Here is an 18,882-nt window from a genome sequence, read left to right as displayed (position 1 = left end):
TCCCTTCAAAACGCCCTTCACGTGGGAAAATAAGGCATGAGAGATGCTAGTACAATTTAACTATTCTTAACTTCCTCTCGCCCCTCCCATTTTTAAATTAGAACGCTAAAAATTCCGTCTCAGCGCAGTCCGAGCTCACAATTCTCGGCCCCTCCCAATCTGCGCATGCGGAAGAGGACCCCGATGATTGGCCATAGAAATGATTGGCCCGAGCGAGATTCTCTGGATTGTGATTGGTCCTTAGGAACATCTCGGAGCGCGCGCGCGAGCGAGCTTTCAAAGTTGACTACAGCAGCGCAAGCCAGTTCCTGGACAGTAATGGCGCTACCGGGCCTGGGGAGCGGCCTGCAGCCCTGGTGCCCATTGGATCTCAGCCCTGGTGAGGAGAGGAGGCTGCGAGGCTGGAGGAGGCAGGGCGGTGATGCTGTGCGCCTGCTCTGCCTCCCAGACTCGGCCCGGGTTGGGTGGGGGTGGGGTATTTGAGTCCCGGTGAGGTCTGGGGTCTTCAGGAGTGTGCACTGAAGAACTTGGGGGACCCATTTTTACAGTAGGTGCTCCACCTAGAAAAGTAATGTTTTTTTAAAAGGAGCTTACCTTGCAAAAGTCTTTTCGTTCTTCTGAGTGTTTTCTCGGCATTCTCTTTTTGCCTTGCAATTTTTTTTCTTTTTAACCTTTATTGAAGTAGTATCGGTTTATTATGTTTATTATGTAGACTTAGGGTATGTTAAATAGCAAACATTTCAAGCGAGTTAATGTCATAGATCTGGTTAGCTTTATTAAATCATTCATGAATTAGGCAACACTTCTGTTTAGCAAGTAGAAGAGCTCTTTGCAAAGCTATACAGAAAGAAACGTCTAGGCAGCAAGAGTAGGATAAAGACAACAGATTATTTCAAGTTTAGGTAATTTGTGTATGGGGAATGGCAAAAGAGTTACTGTGGCAGATTACCTGGAACGCAACAGAAACTACCTTTTTGGTTCTGATCAGAAAATTCCATGCTTATCTGGGAGAGATTGAAACCAAGGGTCGACTAGGTAATTAAGTATTGCTGGAGATCAACGTAAGTGCCATCTTGGGGCTATTTTTCTTTTTCTTTTCTTTCCTTTTCTTTTCCTTTGACAGTTATATAGCATTATGCTTTGACATGTGTCTATGCCACATTTTGATTCCCACCAAATTTCTTTGTACCACCATACTGTTTGATCCCTTTTATTTAGTTCAATTCCTACCCACCTTTCCTTCTGGAAACCACTATTTTATTCTCACAATCTAAAAGTTTGTTTTATTTGTCCTTTTGTTTGTTTTTATCAACATCTCTATATATGTTATGATTACCACTGAAAATCCTTTTCATCTAACATCATACATGTGACTAATTTTGTCCATCAGCCTTCTTAAGTAACCCGCATTCTGTTTTCAGATTTTGTCTTGTTTATTTGCGTTGCTTCTTTAGCTTCCACATTGTGTCTGCTAGATATATGATGCAGTGATCATAGAATGCTGCATCATCATCACATTCTCTTGCTTTTTTTTTTTGAGTGAACTGAAGACAGTCTCTCAGCCAATTTTTTTTTAAATTATATTTTTAAAAGGGAGGGAGAAGCACCAGAGTATTGCTACACCATCCACAGAGTTCCTTTAATGCTGTCCATGGTGCTTGCACATGGTGCTAGGGATGGTGCATTGTAAAACTTACATTTTACTTGCTTCATGTTCACATTCTCTTAACATGCATTCTTTGTATTCATGTGCTTTGTTTATTTTTTTAATTTTTCTTAAATATTTATTTATTTATTTTTGTTGCACTTGTTTTATTGTTGTAGTTATTTGTTGTTATTGATGTCGTCATTGTTGGATAGGACAGAGAGAAATGGAGAGAGGATGGGAAGACAGAGGGGGAGAGAAAGATAGACACCTGCAGACCTGCTTCACCGCCTGTGAAATGACTCCCCCGCAGGTGGGGAGCCTGGGACTCCAACCGGGTTCCTTAACGCTGGTCCTTGGCTCTTTGCACCACGTGCGCTTAACCCGACTCCCCTGTTTATATATTTTTATTAGTTATTTAATATTGATTTACTAAATTATAAGATAATAGGGGTATAATTCCATACTTTTCCCACTACTAGAGTTCTGTGTCCCCATCCTCTCCACTGAAAACTACAGTAATTTTCTCAAGGTTACAGATGTTGTCTGTCTTTATAACTACCTGTACCTATATCTATCTTATTTCTATGCTTTGGGGGGGGCATCTCCCCCCCCCCCCCCAGTATTTCCTTCCTTTCTAAGTCATACCTACACCTATTACTACTTCCAAGTGTCCTCCTTTCCTCTTCTCTCTTAGATATGAGAAACAGTGCCTGGCTTCCTCTGGTGTTTTTTCAGTTTCATTTCCCTTTCAATAATGATATAAAAACAAGATTCCTGATGATTGATGCTTCAGGTCCCAGTGGAATTTGGGTTCAGAGCCCTCTGGTATCTTGCCCTATACTTTACCCCTTGGGAGTATAGACTAAAGTTCTTTCTGGGATGCAGAAGGTGGAAGGTCTGGCTTTGGTAATTGCTTCTCCGCTGGACATGGACATTGGCAGGTGGATCCATACCCCTAGCCTGTTTCCATCTCTCCCTAGATGGGTAGGGCTCTGGAAAGGTGAAATTCTAAGACACACTGATGAGACAGTCTGAATGAATGAAGTCGTAGTAGTATTTGTAACTTTCTGGCTGAAAGGCAGTAAGATATAAAGCAGGACAAATTGTTTAGTAATAGGGAGGACCCAATCCTAAGTTGACTATGGGCCCCAGATCAGATAAAATCGATGGGGTTTACAGTCAACAACATTTACACACCTCTCCCATATTTGGGAGCTACTCTCCTCCCTGATCCAGCTTTCTAGTCCTTTTTCCAACCATGGCATCATCTCCCCTGAAAATAACTAGGATCCACCTTCATATCAGATTTCAGGCTCAGGGGCAAGAAAAAAAAAAAAATAGCCACAGGCCCTTTGGAATATAACTAAAATATGCCTGCTAGCTACCTACAAAACAGAGGACCCTTCCCCCTACCCCCCAACTCTTCATCTGAACTACTCCAACCGGGCAGGGGTAGATAGCATAGATAGCATAATGGTTATGCTAACAGACTTTCATGCCTGAGGCTCCCTCAAGTCCCAGGTTCAATCCCCTGCACCACCATAAGCCAGAGTTGAGCAGTGCTCTGGCTAAAAAAAAGAATGAACTACTCCAACCTTTAGGTTCGTGATTAGTCAACAACTTGTTTGGCTTTATATGTTAACTCTCTTTTCAGCCACCAGGTTCCAGATGCTAGCATGATGCTAACCAGACTTCCCTGGACAGACAATCCCACCAATGTGTCCTAGAGCTCCGATTCCCCAAAACCCCACCCCACTAGGGAAAGAGAGAGGCAGGCTGGGTGTATGGATCAACCTGTCAATGCCCATGTTCAGCGGGGAAGCAGTTACAGAATCCAGACCTTCTGCCAGACCACTGCACACAACAGTGACCTGGGTCCATACTCCCAGAGGGTTAAAGAATAGGAAAGCTATCAGGGGAGGGGATGGAATACAGAGTTCTGGTGTTGGGAATTGTGTGGAATTGTACTCCTCTTATCCTGTTTTTTGTTCGTGTTTCCTTTTTATTAATAAAAAATAAAAAGTAAAGAGGAGCCAAAAAGTAGGAACAGAGCAGATGAAAATAGGGACCTTAGGGTGGAAGGAAGCTAGGAATTCCTAGGGGCGCATGTCTTTAGTAATTAATTGATGTATTCCTAGGGGCATATGTCTCTAGTAATTAATTTTGCTTGAGTTTTTTAGCTAACATGGAAGTGGACTAAAAATATTGTCTGGGAAGATGGTATCAGAGTTGAGAAATAGGGCTATAAAGCTGGATTAGGACAGAGTAGCTCCATAACTTGAAGAAAATATATAAATGCAACTTAACAGTTCAGTAAATCAGTCTGACCGAGGGCTCAATTCTGTTTACATTTAGCACAGAAGCGTGTGTAACCTCTGAGTCTCTGTCAGTCTGAGCTCACAGTCCATGGTTACAGCTGGAAACATTCTAGGCTGCACTAATTTCAGGACTAGTCTTTCTTGAGTCGCAGAGTAACTTCCCTTTGGAGAGTGGGACAGTCCTTACCATTGCTAGTTGATAGTGAGAGTAAGGTCCTGAAGAGGCCCGCAAAAGGGTTTATGATGGTGTTCCTGATGGAAGTGACCACTGATGTTAAGGTGAGGGACTTATTAAAGGTCTAGGCCCATAGTATGTATGGGGGAATCCAAGCATTCCCTCTGACTAGAATGACTGCAGGTGATGAGGTGGTCTGGTATTTGCTAAAAAGGCCTTCATTAAGTGAGCCAGTCTCTTGTCCTTTTCCGGCTTTTATTGCTCCTTCTTTATCTTACGAGCTTAGACTTTGTCTTAGTTGTTAAAGTGTTGAGTGTCATTTGGTGTATACAAACTGGTATTAGGTTTATGGGGTCTGGCCTCAATATACTTGTGTATTTTGAAATAGCTGAGATTTTTGTGACTTTCTGTCTATCTTCTTTAGTTTAAGCTTAGGGTGTTTTGGTTTTGTTTTATTCACTTTTGTCTTCCTTAGACTCAACTGTGGCTCATGGTGTTGTGGACTTAGTTGAAACTTATTTGGGACTTATATGTACAGGATTCTTTTTAACATGCTACATTTTATTGTCTAAGGGCCCAGTAGAGTGCTGTATAATTTATCTGGCTGCATTATAAAATTTTCAAAATGGAACATTTGAGGTCACTTTTGACACCTGTTTCTTCTCAGATCTAACAGTAATGTCCATCTCCATAACCATTATATTAAAAATTTTCTTCGATGTCTGTATAACAACTGACTTAATAATCAGTTGTCAGTGATGATTTTAAAGGTGTTCTTTTTTTTTGCCTCCAGGGTTATTCCTGGGGCTCAGTGCCTGCACCATGAATCCACTGCTCCTGGAGGCCATTTTCCCCCCTTTTGTTGCCATTGTTGTTGTAGCCTAGTTGTGGTTATTGTTGATGTCGTCCGTTGTTGGACAGGACAAAGAGAAATGGAAAGGGGGGGCAAGAGAGAGGGGGAGAGAAAGACAGACACCTGCAGACCTGCTTTACTGCCTGTGAAGAGACTCCCCTGCAGGTAGGGAGCCAGGGGCTTAAACAGGGGTCCTTATGCCAGTCCTTGTACTTTAAGCCACGTGCACTTAACCCGCTGTGCCACCACCTAACCCCCTTAAAAGGTGTTCTTAATCTTTTCTGCTTTCATTTAATTTTGTTACCTTTACCCTGAATGGTGTGAGTTATGACTAAGAATATTTTTTCTTCTTAAATAAACCCAGAATTGTTCTTTAACTGTTGTAGACTACTTGTTGATTTAATTGCATTTCTCCTCTAGAATGGGTGGACACTGTGTGGGAACTGGACTTCACAGAGACTGAACCTCTGGATCCCAACATAGAAGCAGATATCATAGAGACTGGATTGGATGTATTCACAAAACTCTATGAAAGTCTTTTCCCATTTGCTACTGAAGAACATGGGTCCACAGAGGTAAAAAAAAAAAAAAAATTTAACTATGCAAGCCATCAATAAATGTTGCAGTGGAAAGTTGTAACTAAAAGACTAGACTCTTTGGTTTTCAGTTCGGAAGGAGTATAAAGAATGTGGTTTATTTTAAAAAATAATTATTTTATTTATTTATTCACTTTTGTTGCCCTTATTGTTTTATTGTTGTAGTTATTATTATTGTGATTGGTTTGTCATTGTTAGATAGCACAGAGAGAAATGGAGAGAGGAGGAGAGAAAGATAGATACTGCAGAACTGCTTCACTGCCTTTGAAGCGATTCCCCTGCAGGTGGGGAGCCGGGGGCTCGAAGCGGGATTCTTACGTTGGTCCTTGTGCTTTGCACCACCTGTGCTTAACCTGCTGCACTACCACCTTGTTGGTGTATTTTAATAGCTTTACTTCAAATGCTTCAATGTGTTAACCTGTGCTTTTTTAAATTCAAGCCACAAATAAGGATATAACTGTTAAAAGGTAGGGAATGAAGTTTCATAGTGAAAGCAAGTGTAGTACTAAGAGGAGTTGAATTTTCTCTAATATTTTTAAATTTTATCTTTTTATTATTATTATTATTTCATACATGAGCACTGATCAACTCCGGCTTTTGGTGCTGTGGGCAGTTGAACCTAAGTGAGACCTTAAAGTCTCAGGCATGATAATCTGTTTGCATAACCATTATGCCACTTCCCCAGCCCAAATGTTTTCAGTTAGATAACAGTTACTATGCAGTGTGACTAAGCCAAGGTATTCCCTATCACTTTCCCCGTCTTTTCAGGGAAACAGAATTATGAGGCTTGATTTCTTGAGCTTTCGTTTTTGTGGGCTTATATTTTTGAGGTTTTCCAGAATAAACTTTATTAGTTCCTGCTATGTATGGCTTATGGGATAAAAGTGTTTCTTATTCATGTGTTCACTAGGAGAAAGCATGGGACAGTGATAAAATCAATAAAATTGTGCTTTAAATTCTAGAGCTTCTATTTTTTTTTTCCCCTCATGTAGAGTACTTCTGAAATCTGTTCAGGTAGAAACTTTCAAATATTTCTTTTCTGCTCATTGCCCATAGAATTTCCTCCTTCTCCCAGTTGTGTCTAGTGCTTTACAACTCGGGGCTGACATACTCAGAGGGAGAATCACCACAACATTAAAGTTTCCCTTAGTTGAGTAATATTCTTTTGTGGTTTCCAGGGGCTTGAACTTGTGTCACATGCAAGTGCCCTCCTAGGTGAGCTATCTTACAAGCCTAGAGCTTGGACATGCTCAGTTCAGTTCTACCGTTCCTGGGATGACTTTTTCAATCTCTCCCCATTCCCCCATAGAGGGGGAGAGAGACATCATTACAGCACTAGTGGTTCCACCATCAGTGGAACTTCTCTCATCCCTCATGTTGTGGTGTTCCTGTGTGGTGTCAGGACTTGAACCTGAGACTTTGAGCATGGTAATGCACCTGATTTTTCAAGTGAATTTTCTCCTGATCCCCAGAACATTTAGATTTATTTATTAATTTAATTTTTTAATTATCTTTATTTGATAGAGACAGCCATAAATCGAGAGGGGAGGGGGCAGATAGATGAGGGAAAGAGACAGAGAGACACATGCAGCCCTGCTTCACCACTTGTGAAGCTTTCCCCCTGCAGGTGGGGTCCGGTGGCTTGAACCTGGGCCCTTGCACATTGTAGTGTGTGTGCTTAACCAAGTGTGCTACACCCAGCTTTAACATTTATATATAATGCTTTGATTTTTCTCAGTGATTAAGGTGACAAGTGAAGTTGGGTATTTTTAATAGAGATAAAGGGCTAACTTAACCTGAGTAGTTTTTTTTTTTTTTTCCTGAGTAGGTTTTTTTTTCCCAAAAAAAACTTTTGTCTGGTTATTTTAGCTATAATCATTTCAGAAATATATATTCAAACTTACCAAAGATCTTTTTGAAAGTCTAATTATTAAGATTTCTTAGTACTTATCTATATAATTTTAAATGATGTGTCTTACTTACTAGCCCTTTTAAAGATGTTAAACATGATTAGGAGCCAGAGTGGTCCTCTTCTTTTTTCTTGCTTTCTTTTTCTTTCTTTCCTTTTTTTTTTTTAATAGGCAGTGAGAATGTAGGACTTTTTTTTCTTTCATTTCTCTAATTATTGACTTTTGTGATTTACTCCTCCCCTCCAGAGCATTTGGGCCTTCTTCATTGAGAACAATATTTCTCACAGCTCATTGGTGGCTCTATTCTATCACTTTGTTCAAACGGTCCATACAAAAAATGTCAGTGTGCAGTATCGAGAATATGGCCTTCATGCTGCTGGGCTTTATTTCCTGCTACTAGAAGTACCAGGTAAGTATTGATTTAGTAGGACACATATTGAGTGGTTTTCTTTTTCTCCTCCTCCTTCTTCTTTTGCCTACATTGTTTTAAACTCATTCATATACTTTGTTTCCTTACTTGTAAAGTGGAGCACAACCATTTCATAGCTCCAAGGATTAAATGAGAGTAGAGGATGAAGTTAGTGGCTTATCATTTGCATTCAAGAAGGGCCCTTCCTTTTCTTCTTTTTGTGTTTTGCTTTCTGATACTGCAACCTGCTACAAATGATTTGAGTTAGTGATGTTAGAGAGGGAATGTTTGCAAGTTATAAGAGCTCAAACCCATCTAGTATCAAATGCTGAAACTGCCTTCTCTTCTGATCCCCTGTCCAGATTGGGGAGAGCTGCTGCAGAAAGTTGACTCACCACTCTCCTATGAGCATGTGGAAAAACAAGTTAAAACTGTTGTAAACATAAAGCATGAGAGCAGTTTGGAAGGTGGGGCAGTGAATTAACAGTTGAACTCTCAAGCCTGAGGTCCTGCATTTGACCCCTGGTAGCACATGTACCAGAGTTGACATCTGGATCTTATTTATTTATTTAATTTCTTTATTGGGGAATTAATGTTTTACCTTCAACAGTAAATACAATAGTTTGTACATGCATAACATTTCCCAGTTTTCCATATAACAGTACAACTCCCACTAGGTCCTCTGTCATCCTTTTTGGACCTGTATTCTCCCCCCCCACCCAGAGTCTTTTACTTTGGTGCAATATGCCAATTCCAGTTCAATTCAGATTCTACTTGTGTTTTCCACCCGGCCTTTTAAAGTCCTGTCGACATCTGGATCTCTTTCTCTCCTCCTACCTCTCTCTTTTATAAGTAAATTAGATCTAAAAAAAAAAAGACATACTAGCTAAATAGCTAGGAACACTTGAGGGAAAGCGTGGGAAAAGAGTCTTTTATGTGCATTGTTCCATTTCCCTTATTGTCAGAGTCCCTAGATGGCTGTTGTCCTGAGAGCAGTGAAAGGAGTCCTTTCTCCCTCCTCCATTCTTATAGCAAGAACTGCTAGAACTAGAGGAAGGTGTAGGTACCGAACCCAAAAGTCATATGGGAAAAAAGCCACAGGTTTCATTAGACACTGTGATTGCTTTTGTAACTGCATTTGTAATAATCAGTAGGAAATTAAAAGCATATATAAAGCCTTGAACATTGATATATATATTGTAGTTAGTCTTTTTTTTTTTTTTTTTTTTTTTGCCTCCAGATTTATCACTAGGGCTCAGTGCCTGCATTACAAACTACTGCTCCTGGAGGCTGTTTTTTTCCCTTTTGTTGCTCCTGTTGTTTAATGTTGTTGTTACTGTTGTTGGTGTTATTGCTGTCGTTGTTAGATAGGAGAGAGAGAAATTGAGAGAGGAGAGGAAGATAGGGAGGGCAAGAGAAAGACACCTACAGACCTGCTTCACTGCTTGTGAAGTGCCCCCCCCCACAGGTGAGGACCTGGGAGCTTGAACGAGGATACTTACACTGGCCGGTCCTTGCACTTCACGCCATGTGCACTTAACCTGCTGCGCTACCACTCAACCCCCATTTTTAAAATTTTTTAAATTGGATCGAACAGAGAGAAATTGAAAGGGAAGAGGTATATAGGGAGAGAGATTCATACAGACCTGCTTCACCACTTGTGAAGTGGTCCTCCTGCAGATAGAGAACCAGGGTCTTGAACCAGGATCCTTGCACTTAATACTGTGTGCACTTAACTCGGTTTGCCACAGCCAGGCCCCCTATTGTAATTAGTTCTCTCTAGTGACTTTTGAAAGTACTTAGTTGGAGCTGTATTTCAATTATAACTGGGCTCTGTCAGAAAAGTGGTACTTTGAGAGTGCTCTCACTGCTTCAGGCTGACTTTTTCAGAGAAAGACGGAGAAAGAGGGGGAAAGCTAGTACAGCATTGAAGCTTCCTCCAGTGTAATGGGGCCAGGCTTAAATCTGGGCCATGTCCTTGCTGTCAGCTTGGATCAACAATGGTAGAGAATATTCCATCCTCCAAAGGGAGGATGGACAACATACTCTATGCTACACCTGAGGAAGATGGGTCCTGAGATTGGGGCAGCTTGGAATATTCCTACTCATGACCACAGAATGTGAGCTCAGATCTACAGGGATGCAGAGGTCACATAGGCTCCTAAACTGAATATGGCTCCAGATCAGATCAAATCAAATCAAAGAGGTTTATAGTCAACAATATTTATATACCTTTCCCATATTTGGGAGCTACTCTCCTCCCTGATCCAGCTTTCTGGTCCTTTTTCCATCCATGACATCATCTCCCCAGACAATAACTAGGATCCACCTTCATATCAGATTTCAGGCTCAGGGGAAAAAAAAACTAGTATAACCATAGGCCCTTTGGAATATAACTAAAATATGCCTAGTAGCTCTCTACAAATGGAGGACCCCCCAACTCTTCATCTGTACTATTCCAGCCTTTAGACTCATGATTAGTCAACAACTTGTTTGGCTTTATATGTTAACTCTCTTTTCAACCACAAGGTTCCAGCTGCTAGCATGATGCTGACCAGACTTCCCTGGACAGATAGTCCCACCAGTGTATCCTGGAGCTCCGATTCCCAGAGCCCCACCCCACTAAGGAATGAGAGAAGCAGGCTGGGAGTATGGATCAACCTGTCAATGCCCATGTTCAGTGGGGAAGCAATTACAGAAGCCAGACCTTCTACCTTCTGTATCCCACAATGACCTTGGGTCCATACTCCCAGAGGGATAAAGAATAGGAAAGCTATCAGAGGAGGGGATGGGATATGAAGATCTGGTGGTGGAGTTATGTGGAGTTGTACCCCTCTTAGCCTATGGTTTTGTCAGTGTTTCCTTTTTATAAATAATAAAAAAAAGGTAAGCCATTAAAATAAAAAATCTGGGGCATGTACATGACAAAGCAGGTGCTCTAGCCTAGTGAGCTGTCTTGCTTGTCCAGTTTTACTTTTTTTGAGTTATCTTTTAAATATTTTTTAGAGCCATTAAAATAAATCATCTTATTTTCAAGAAAAAAAATTTTTGCCTCATAATTTTCCTTCAGTATGAAGAACTTTAGCTTTTCTTATGTGTAGGTCTGTTTATCATCGACTTTCTTGGTTTTTAATAGGTTAAAGTATCTTTATTTCATGCACAGTGTATTTTCTCACCACTGAATTTTAAGTTGACAGATTAACTGCTTTTAAGGTCTTTTATCATTGTCTCATTTACATAATTTCTCATGAGGTCTCATGTTTCTCATGATTCTGTGTCCCCATTTCCTTCACTGAAAACTGCAATGGTTCTCCTAAGGTCACAGATATAGATTGGTTATTATTCCTTTAACTGTCTTTCTATATCTATATATTTTTGCCCATCTTATCTATGGTCCTGCCTTCTTTTATTTTTTTGTTTAAATCTTTTTTAAATTTAATTAATTAATTAATTATTTTTGCCTTCAGGGTTATTGCTGGGGCTCAGTGCTGGCACTATGAATCCACTGCTCCTGGAGGCCATTTTTCCCATTTTGTTGCCTTTGTTCCTACTCTTGTCATTGTTATTATTGCTTGTTACTACTTCTGAATGTCCTTCTTTTTTGCCTCTTCTGTCACTGGGTCCTGATGGAATTGGAGTTCAGAGACCTCTAGTCATCTTCCCTTACTATTTATCCTCTGGGAATATGGACCAAAACTTCCTTGCCTGCCTTACTCCAATTTTTGTATTCTCAACTTGTTAACTTATTTGCTTTGTCCTGGAATTCTATCAAATCAGGAAACTGGGACAATTTTTGTATTTATCTTGTGTTTTCCCTTTCTCATTTCTTTTACCATTTCTGTGCTGACTCTTGTTCCATGCCTTTTTGTTTTGTTATTGTTCCATTTTTACCAGAGCTTCACTTCTCCAGGCCAGCTTTTTTTTTTTTTCAGATAGAAAAGTAATTGGGGGGGGGGAGACACCACAGCACTCAAGAAGCTTCCTTCAGTACTGTAGTACTTCCTTGTGGCATACAGGGGCTCAAACCCTGGTTTGGGCATATGGCAAAGCAGGCACCCTCCTCAGTGAGTTATCTCATAGCCTGTTTCATATCTTAAGATAGTTATTTTGTAAATATCTGTATAGTTTTGTGATTTGTTTGCATCAGGACAAGGGTAAAATTTACCTCATGGACAGAGGCTTGGAGATAGCTTAGAAGGTAGGGCTTACTTTACCATGTGTGCTCCCAGGTTCTATCTCTGACACGACATGGAAACATTATGAACTGCTCTACAAGCAACTCCATCAGTCATGATGCAGTACTTTGGTGTCTCTCACTTTCTTCTTCTTTCTTCCCTTCTCTTCATCTTGTCTCTCTCTTTTTTTTTGCCTCCAGGATTATCATTGGGATTCGGTGCCTGCACTACAAATCCATTGCTCCTAGAGGCAATTTTTTTCCTATTTGTTTCCCTGGTTATCATTGTTGTTATTGCTGTCGTTGTTGTTGGGTAGGACAGAGAGAAATCGAGAGAGGAGGGAAAAATGGGGGGAGAGAAAGACAGACACCTGCAGACCTGCTTCCCTGCCTGTGAAGCGACTCTCCTGTAGGTGGGGAGCTGGGGGCTCAAACCGGTATCCATACACTGGTCCTTGTACTTTACGCCATATGCACTTAACCCACTGCGCCAGTGTCCACCCCCCTGTCTCTCACTTTATATATGTCATTAGGTAGAATAAAAAAAAAAATTGAATGAGGGAGGTCGCTTGGTGCTATCAAATGTTTTAAAAGTATAAATTTTTATTGAATATCTATTTCTTTTTTATAGTAATATTATTTTTATTATTTTATTTTATAAGATAGAGAAATTGAGGGCTGGGTGGTGGCGCACCTGGTTGAGCACACATGCTACAGTGCACAAGGGCCCAGATTTGAACCCCTGGTCCCCACCTGCTGGAGGAAAGCTTTGCAAGTGGTAAAGCAGTGCTGCAAGTGTCTCTCTGTCTCTCTCCCTCTCTATCTTCTACTCCTCTCTCAATTTCTGTCTCTTTTCAACACATAAATAAAGATAATTAAAAAAGAGAGAGAGAGAATTTGAGGGGGTGAGGGAGATAAGAGAGGGAGAGAGACAAAAAGATACCTACAGCACTGCTTCACCATTCATGAAGCTTCCTTTCTGCAGGTGGGAACTGAGGGCTTGAATTAAGGTTTGTGAGCATGCTAATGTGTACACTCCACCAGGTAGGCCAGCCCTGGCTCCTGAATGTATCTTTTTTTTTTAAATTTCTTTATTCGGGGATTAATGCTTTACATTTAACAAGTAAATACAATAGTAACAAGTAAATACAATAGTTTGTACATGCATAACATTTCTCAGTTTTCAACATAACAATATAACCCCCACTAGGTCCTCTGTCATCCTTTTTGGACCTGTACTCTCCATCCCCACCCCCACCCCCCACCCCAGAGTTTTTTACTTTGGTGGAATACACCAGCTCCAGTTCAGGTTCTACTTGTGCTTTCTCTTCTGATCTTGTTTTTCAACTTCTGCCTGAGAGTGAGATGCCCCTGAATGTATCTATTCATTATAGCACTGTTGCTTACCTCCTAAGGCTGACATTGAATGATACTGTTTTGCTCTTGGGTCATTATTATCAAACATAAAGGGAAGCTACTTGTAGATGCTTTTGAATTTTTCATCTGTTGTTAGCAGACATGTTTCAAGACAAATCTAACCTACTTTTTCTCTCTCATGAATAGGTAGTGTAGCCAATCAAGTATTCCACCCAGTGATGTTTGACAAATGTATTCAGATTCTCAAGAAGTGCTGGCCTCAAGGATCTAACTTGAATCGGAAAAGAAAGAAAGAACTGCCAAGGAACTCTCAGACTAAGCTAAGAGGGAATAGAAAGAGAGGGAAACTATCCAGGAAAGAGGATGTTGCGGTAAGAAGTTAGTGCAACAATAAAGCATGTCTGTACCATCAGATGATTTTGATTTATCTAAGGATTAATTTTATATTAAAATATATTTTCAGAAATCATAATAACTAAAAGGTCCTAAAATATCCTGGGCTAGTCAATATGACATTATGTAGATTCTTAGATTTCACATACTATTGAGTAGTAAAATTTTTCCTTTAATCATTGTGTCTGCTTTCCTTCCATTTCTCTTTGTGGGACAAACATACTGAGTGTATGTTTCTATCTTACCATACTTGCAAATTTTCCATAGTCTCTTCCTAGATGTACTGGACAACAGGTGTAGTAACTGTATATTTGCCATATTTTATAGTTACCAGAGAAGGTTGGTTGAAATTCCGGGAATTCCAAATTCTTGTGTGACTAGGTAGGATTGTAGAAGTTTATTGATATGAATACTTCTGAAGAGCACACTTCTTTTTTTTTTTAATTTTTAAAAATATTTCTTTATTCCCTTTTGTTGCCCTTGTTGTTTTTTATTGTTGTTGTAGTTATTATTGTAGCTGTTATTGATGTCTTCATTGTTAGATAGGACAGAGAGAAATGGAGAGAGGAGGGGAAGACAGAGGGGGAGAGAAAGACGGACACCTGAAGACCTGCTTCACCGCCTGTGAAGCGACTCCCTTGCAGGTGGGAAGCTGTAGGCTTGAACTGGGCTCCTTAGGCCGGTCCTTGCACTTTGTACATGTGCTTAACCCGCAGCGCTACCGCCTGACCCGCAGCGCTACCACCCGACTCCCAGAACACAATTCTTTTTACAAAATCAATATCATCTTTATCAATGATTTAAGAAAAATATGCAGGGTTATAAGATTACAGGGGTATAATTCCACACTCTATCCGCCACCACATTTCTGCCCCTCCCCTCTTCCATGGTTCTTAAACTTCCTTTAATGTGGGGACCAGGCTTAAGTCTATGTCATACACATGGTTGTAGAGAGAGCCAGAGGAACAGAGAGGTAGTTCACCAGATAGGGCATGTACTCACAGCCCAGGTTCAAGTTCCAGCACTACGTGGAAGGTGCCATGGAACTTGGAGAAATGCCAATGATGTGGAGTCACCCTCCTTCTCCTCCCCCACCTCATATCACTCCTTTTTCTCTGTATCCAAAATAAAAAATATCCCAGAAGCAGTGGAATCATGTATATGCGAGGCCCCAGTATATAAAGAGTACCAGCTAGGAAATACTATAAGCTTCCTCCCTGCAGGTGAGGGCTGAGGCTTGAGCTCTGGTCCTTGTACATTGTGATATATGCATTCAACCAGGTGGTCCACTGCCCAGTCCCATAGTTTACCTCAACTTGATATAAGTAAAACCTTAGTAAACTGGTATTAGGCCTTGGTACATAACCATCTGTATACATTTCTTCATAATGTAGATGGATGAACTTGTAGAAGAGGAAGAAGATGAAGAAAATATATATTTTTCTGCTCGAGACCTTTCTGAAATCCGAAATGCTATCTTACACCTTTTGAAAAATTTTTTAAGACTTTTGTCTAAGTTTTCCCTGAAAGAAAAGCCACAGTGTATACAAAATTGTATAGAGGTAAGTAGAAATCCCAAGACCCTTCGGACAGCTTTAAAGGACAAAAGCATTGGCTAGCACTTAGTGGGCAGGAAAAACCAAGCCTTTTCTTGGACTTTGTTTTCCAGGTCTTTGTTGCACTAACTTATTTTGAACCTGTTCCATATGAACTTCAGGTTACACAAACAAGGTAAGCCATTAAATTTTCCATTGTTAAAATTTAAATGTAGTGTAATATATATAGTTTTCTCCTACAGCAGGGCAAATGCCCTTTTATTTTAGTTGACTGTGACTTACAGGGTTAGGGAATATTCCAAGTAAAATCACACCCTTTACCAAATCTGCTTTTTTCTTCTGAAGACTGAGTGAAGCAAACTACATTCCAGAACTGGCCTACCATGGACTATATTTGTTGTGCTCCTCAATTCATGGAGAAGGAAACAAGGTAAATGACATAAAAGTGCTAAGCATGGAAATTATTTGATGGAAAAAAATGTTAGAAGCATTTGATGTTAATATCATTTTAACTTACTAGTCATTTTCATATATCATTGTGTAACAAAAAGCATTTTCATTTGACGCCTACTTTTTATTACTAGACCAATATCTACGTTCTTGGTGGTAACAGTAAAAATTATTGCTAGGGTTCTGGTAAAATAACACACTTAGATAACATGCCTCTTTGTCATGTGTGCAACCCAGTTTTCATTCTGGTACAGCACCCCACCCACAAACACACACAAGCCACGTGTGGTAAGGGAATTTCTTTGCTATTTTATGCCTCTCTGTCTCTCTCTTATATGGGGAATAAAAAAGACTACTGGATTATTGTTCAGTTTCTGACAAGTGTAGTGCGTGTTAGATAGGAAGAATAGAAAAACATTTGAACTAAGCGTTATTTTTGTGGAAGTTTTTATCAAACTGTGAATCTGTTCACATAGAATCGTCACAATTGGCATAAGGATCCTGGTTCGAGCCCCCGGCTCTCCACCTGCAGGGGAGTTGCTTCACAAGCGGTGAAGCTGGTCTGCAGGTGTCTTTCTCTCCCCCTCTCTGTCTTCCCCTCCTCTCCACTTCTCTCTGTCCTATCCAACTACAACGACATCAATAACTACAACAATAAAACAACAAGGGCAACAAAAGAGAAAATAAATATTAAAAATTTTAAAAAGAATCGTAACAATTTCAGACAATTTTCAAGTTTCTCATGACAAGTCATGTTTGCTTCAGTAATTTCTCTTAGAATTTATTTTATTTAGAGTTTATTTCAGTAGGGGGCCCAGGCTGTGGTGCACCCAGGCACAATACCTGGGTTCGAGCACCTGCTTCCCGCCTTCAAGGGGTGGGAGAATGCTTCATGAGCAGTGAAGCATGTCTGCAGGTGTCTATCTTTCTCTCTCTATCTCCCCTCCCTCCTCAATTTCTCTCTGTCCTATCAGATAAAAGTGGGGGGGGGGGGGGAGGTGAAACAACTACTAGAAGCAGTAGATTTGTAGTGCTGATACTGAGCCCCAGTAATAACCCTGGTGGAAAAAAAAAAATTAGTTGTTGATGCTACAGAAACTTTACTGCTGATCATTCCTGGTTTGTACTTCATATTTGAATTTTACCCTCTAAGTTACCTAAGCAGTACCACAACTCGAGGGACCCCCTTTCTTTGTCTAGAAAAAAGAATGAGAGAGAGAGAGGAAGGAAGGAAGGGAGGGAGGAAGTAAGGAAGGAAGGAAAAAGAAAAAAGAAAAGACAATGCCACTGGGAGCAGTATAGGCAGTGTATAGACCCCAAGCCTCATGCTGTGATAACCACAGTGGAGGAAACAAACAAACCAGTGTGACAACTCTGTAAACATTTCATATTTTATAGTTTTTATATACCACTATAATATTCATGTACTTATATATATGGGTTTATGGAATTTATAGTAATGCATTTATTTTTTCATTGATTTTATTTTTTTAATATTTATTTTAGATAGAAATTGTGAGAGAAAGGGAAGATAGAGAAGGACACACCTGTACCACTGCTTCACTGCTTGAGAAGCTTCCCACCTGCAGATGGGTTCTGGGAGTTTGAACCTGGGTTTTTGCATTCTATAATGTGTGCACTTAATGAGGTGCACCACTACCCGGCCCCCAATGCATTTAGTTTCTATGCTCTTTATGACATTGTAAAAGATAAGATGAATAGGAAAGCTTGTCCTGTTAGGTTTTCTGTGTTTCTAGAGGTGTAGTATTTATTTATTTAACTTTTTTTTTTTAATTGAAAGGGGAAGTAGAGAGTGAACAAGACCACATCACTAAAACTTCCTTAAGATTGTGTGGTGGGGGCTGCTAAAACCTGGGTCCCACATATTGCAAATCATTATACTAGCTAAGTAAGCTATTTCACCGTCCCGATGTAGTATATTGTTAATTGTGAAATAGTTTTGTTTGTTTGTTTGTTTTGTTTTTCTTTGGCTCCAGGGTATCGCTGTGGCTCTGTGCCTGCACTACGAATCTACTGCTCTTGGAGGCGATTTTTCCCATTTTTTGTTGCCCTTGTTGTTGTTATTGTTATTGTTGTTGTATAGGACAGAGAGAAATTGAGAGAGATAAGGAAGACAGACACCTGCAGATATGCTTTACCTCTTGTGAAGCAACCCCCCTGCAGGTGGGGAGCCTGGGCTGAACCTGTATCCTTATGCTAGGCCTAGAACCTGGGAGCTCAGAGCCTCAGGCATGAAAGATGCTTATATAAACAGTATGCTGTTTCCCCAACCTTAATTGTGACAGTATTTACTTGACATAAGACAGTACTGATTCTAATCAGTTCTTTAATTACTTGACTTTGGGTAACTCACTCGGGTTTTATTATTATTATAAATAAGGTGGAAAATATAGTAGCAAGAATATTTCCACCCTTGTTGCTATTAAGTATAAAATGGAAATGCTTTGCTTTATGGAGTTGTAAGGTTTAAGATTAAATAAAGTATAACAATGCATATGAACTTAATGCAATACTTACTAATTGTTTGGTTTTCAATGAGTGCTGTATTTATTGGATGAGTGAGGTGACATTAAAAGATGCTCTGTAAACTTCAGACAAAGATATAAGAACACCATATTATTCTTTTCCATCTTCTATACAGGATTATCAGTAGCAGTCTTTAACATCGTTAAGTGGAAGTTTATTTAGTATCTGCCCTAAAATGGGTTACTGTAGTATGAAAGAGTGGGGAGATAGATTAGATGATATTCTTCTCATCAGTAAGTCATACTTGTATACTTTTTACATTATGTTTTCATTGAATATTTGGTAATTGTCTGAGAAACACATTCCTAGTATTTAGCCAAAAAGTATCAGCCTATCTTATCTTCAGAACTGAAATGGGTTTGCTATGGTCTATATTACTGTACTCAGTACTGTACAAGGATTTTCTTTTAAATATAAAAAAAAAATTTATTAGTGATTTAATAATGACTGATAAGATTATGGGATAAAAGGCATAC

General features: G+C 39.9%; 1 protein-coding gene across 1 annotated transcript in view; it reads left to right on the top strand.

Annotated features, from left to right (window-relative positions):
• Nucleotides 1-259: 259 nt before the first annotated feature.
• NCAPD3 (non-SMC condensin II complex subunit D3) overlaps nucleotides 260-18,882 on the top strand; it is a 92,133-nt gene continuing 73,510 nt past the window's right edge. The window contains exons 1-7 of the mRNA XM_060179886.1: nucleotides 260-379; nucleotides 5,415-5,569; nucleotides 7,747-7,909; nucleotides 13,647-13,831; nucleotides 15,248-15,415; nucleotides 15,523-15,584; nucleotides 15,755-15,839. Of these exons, the coding sequence (XP_060035869.1) occupies nucleotides 319-379; nucleotides 5,415-5,569; nucleotides 7,747-7,909; nucleotides 13,647-13,831; nucleotides 15,248-15,415; nucleotides 15,523-15,584; nucleotides 15,755-15,839 (879 nt within the window). The 5' untranslated portion in view covers nucleotides 260-318. The remainder of the gene's footprint in view (nucleotides 380-5,414; nucleotides 5,570-7,746; nucleotides 7,910-13,646; nucleotides 13,832-15,247; nucleotides 15,416-15,522; nucleotides 15,585-15,754; nucleotides 15,840-18,882) is intronic.

This window comes from Erinaceus europaeus, chromosome 20 (genome assembly GCF_950295315.1).
Source record: "Erinaceus europaeus chromosome 20, mEriEur2.1, whole genome shotgun sequence".
Taxonomy (NCBI): domain Eukaryota; kingdom Metazoa; phylum Chordata; class Mammalia; order Eulipotyphla; family Erinaceidae; genus Erinaceus; species Erinaceus europaeus.
Note: the sequence above shows the minus strand (reverse complement) of the source record. Positions and strands in the feature narration are given on the sequence as shown.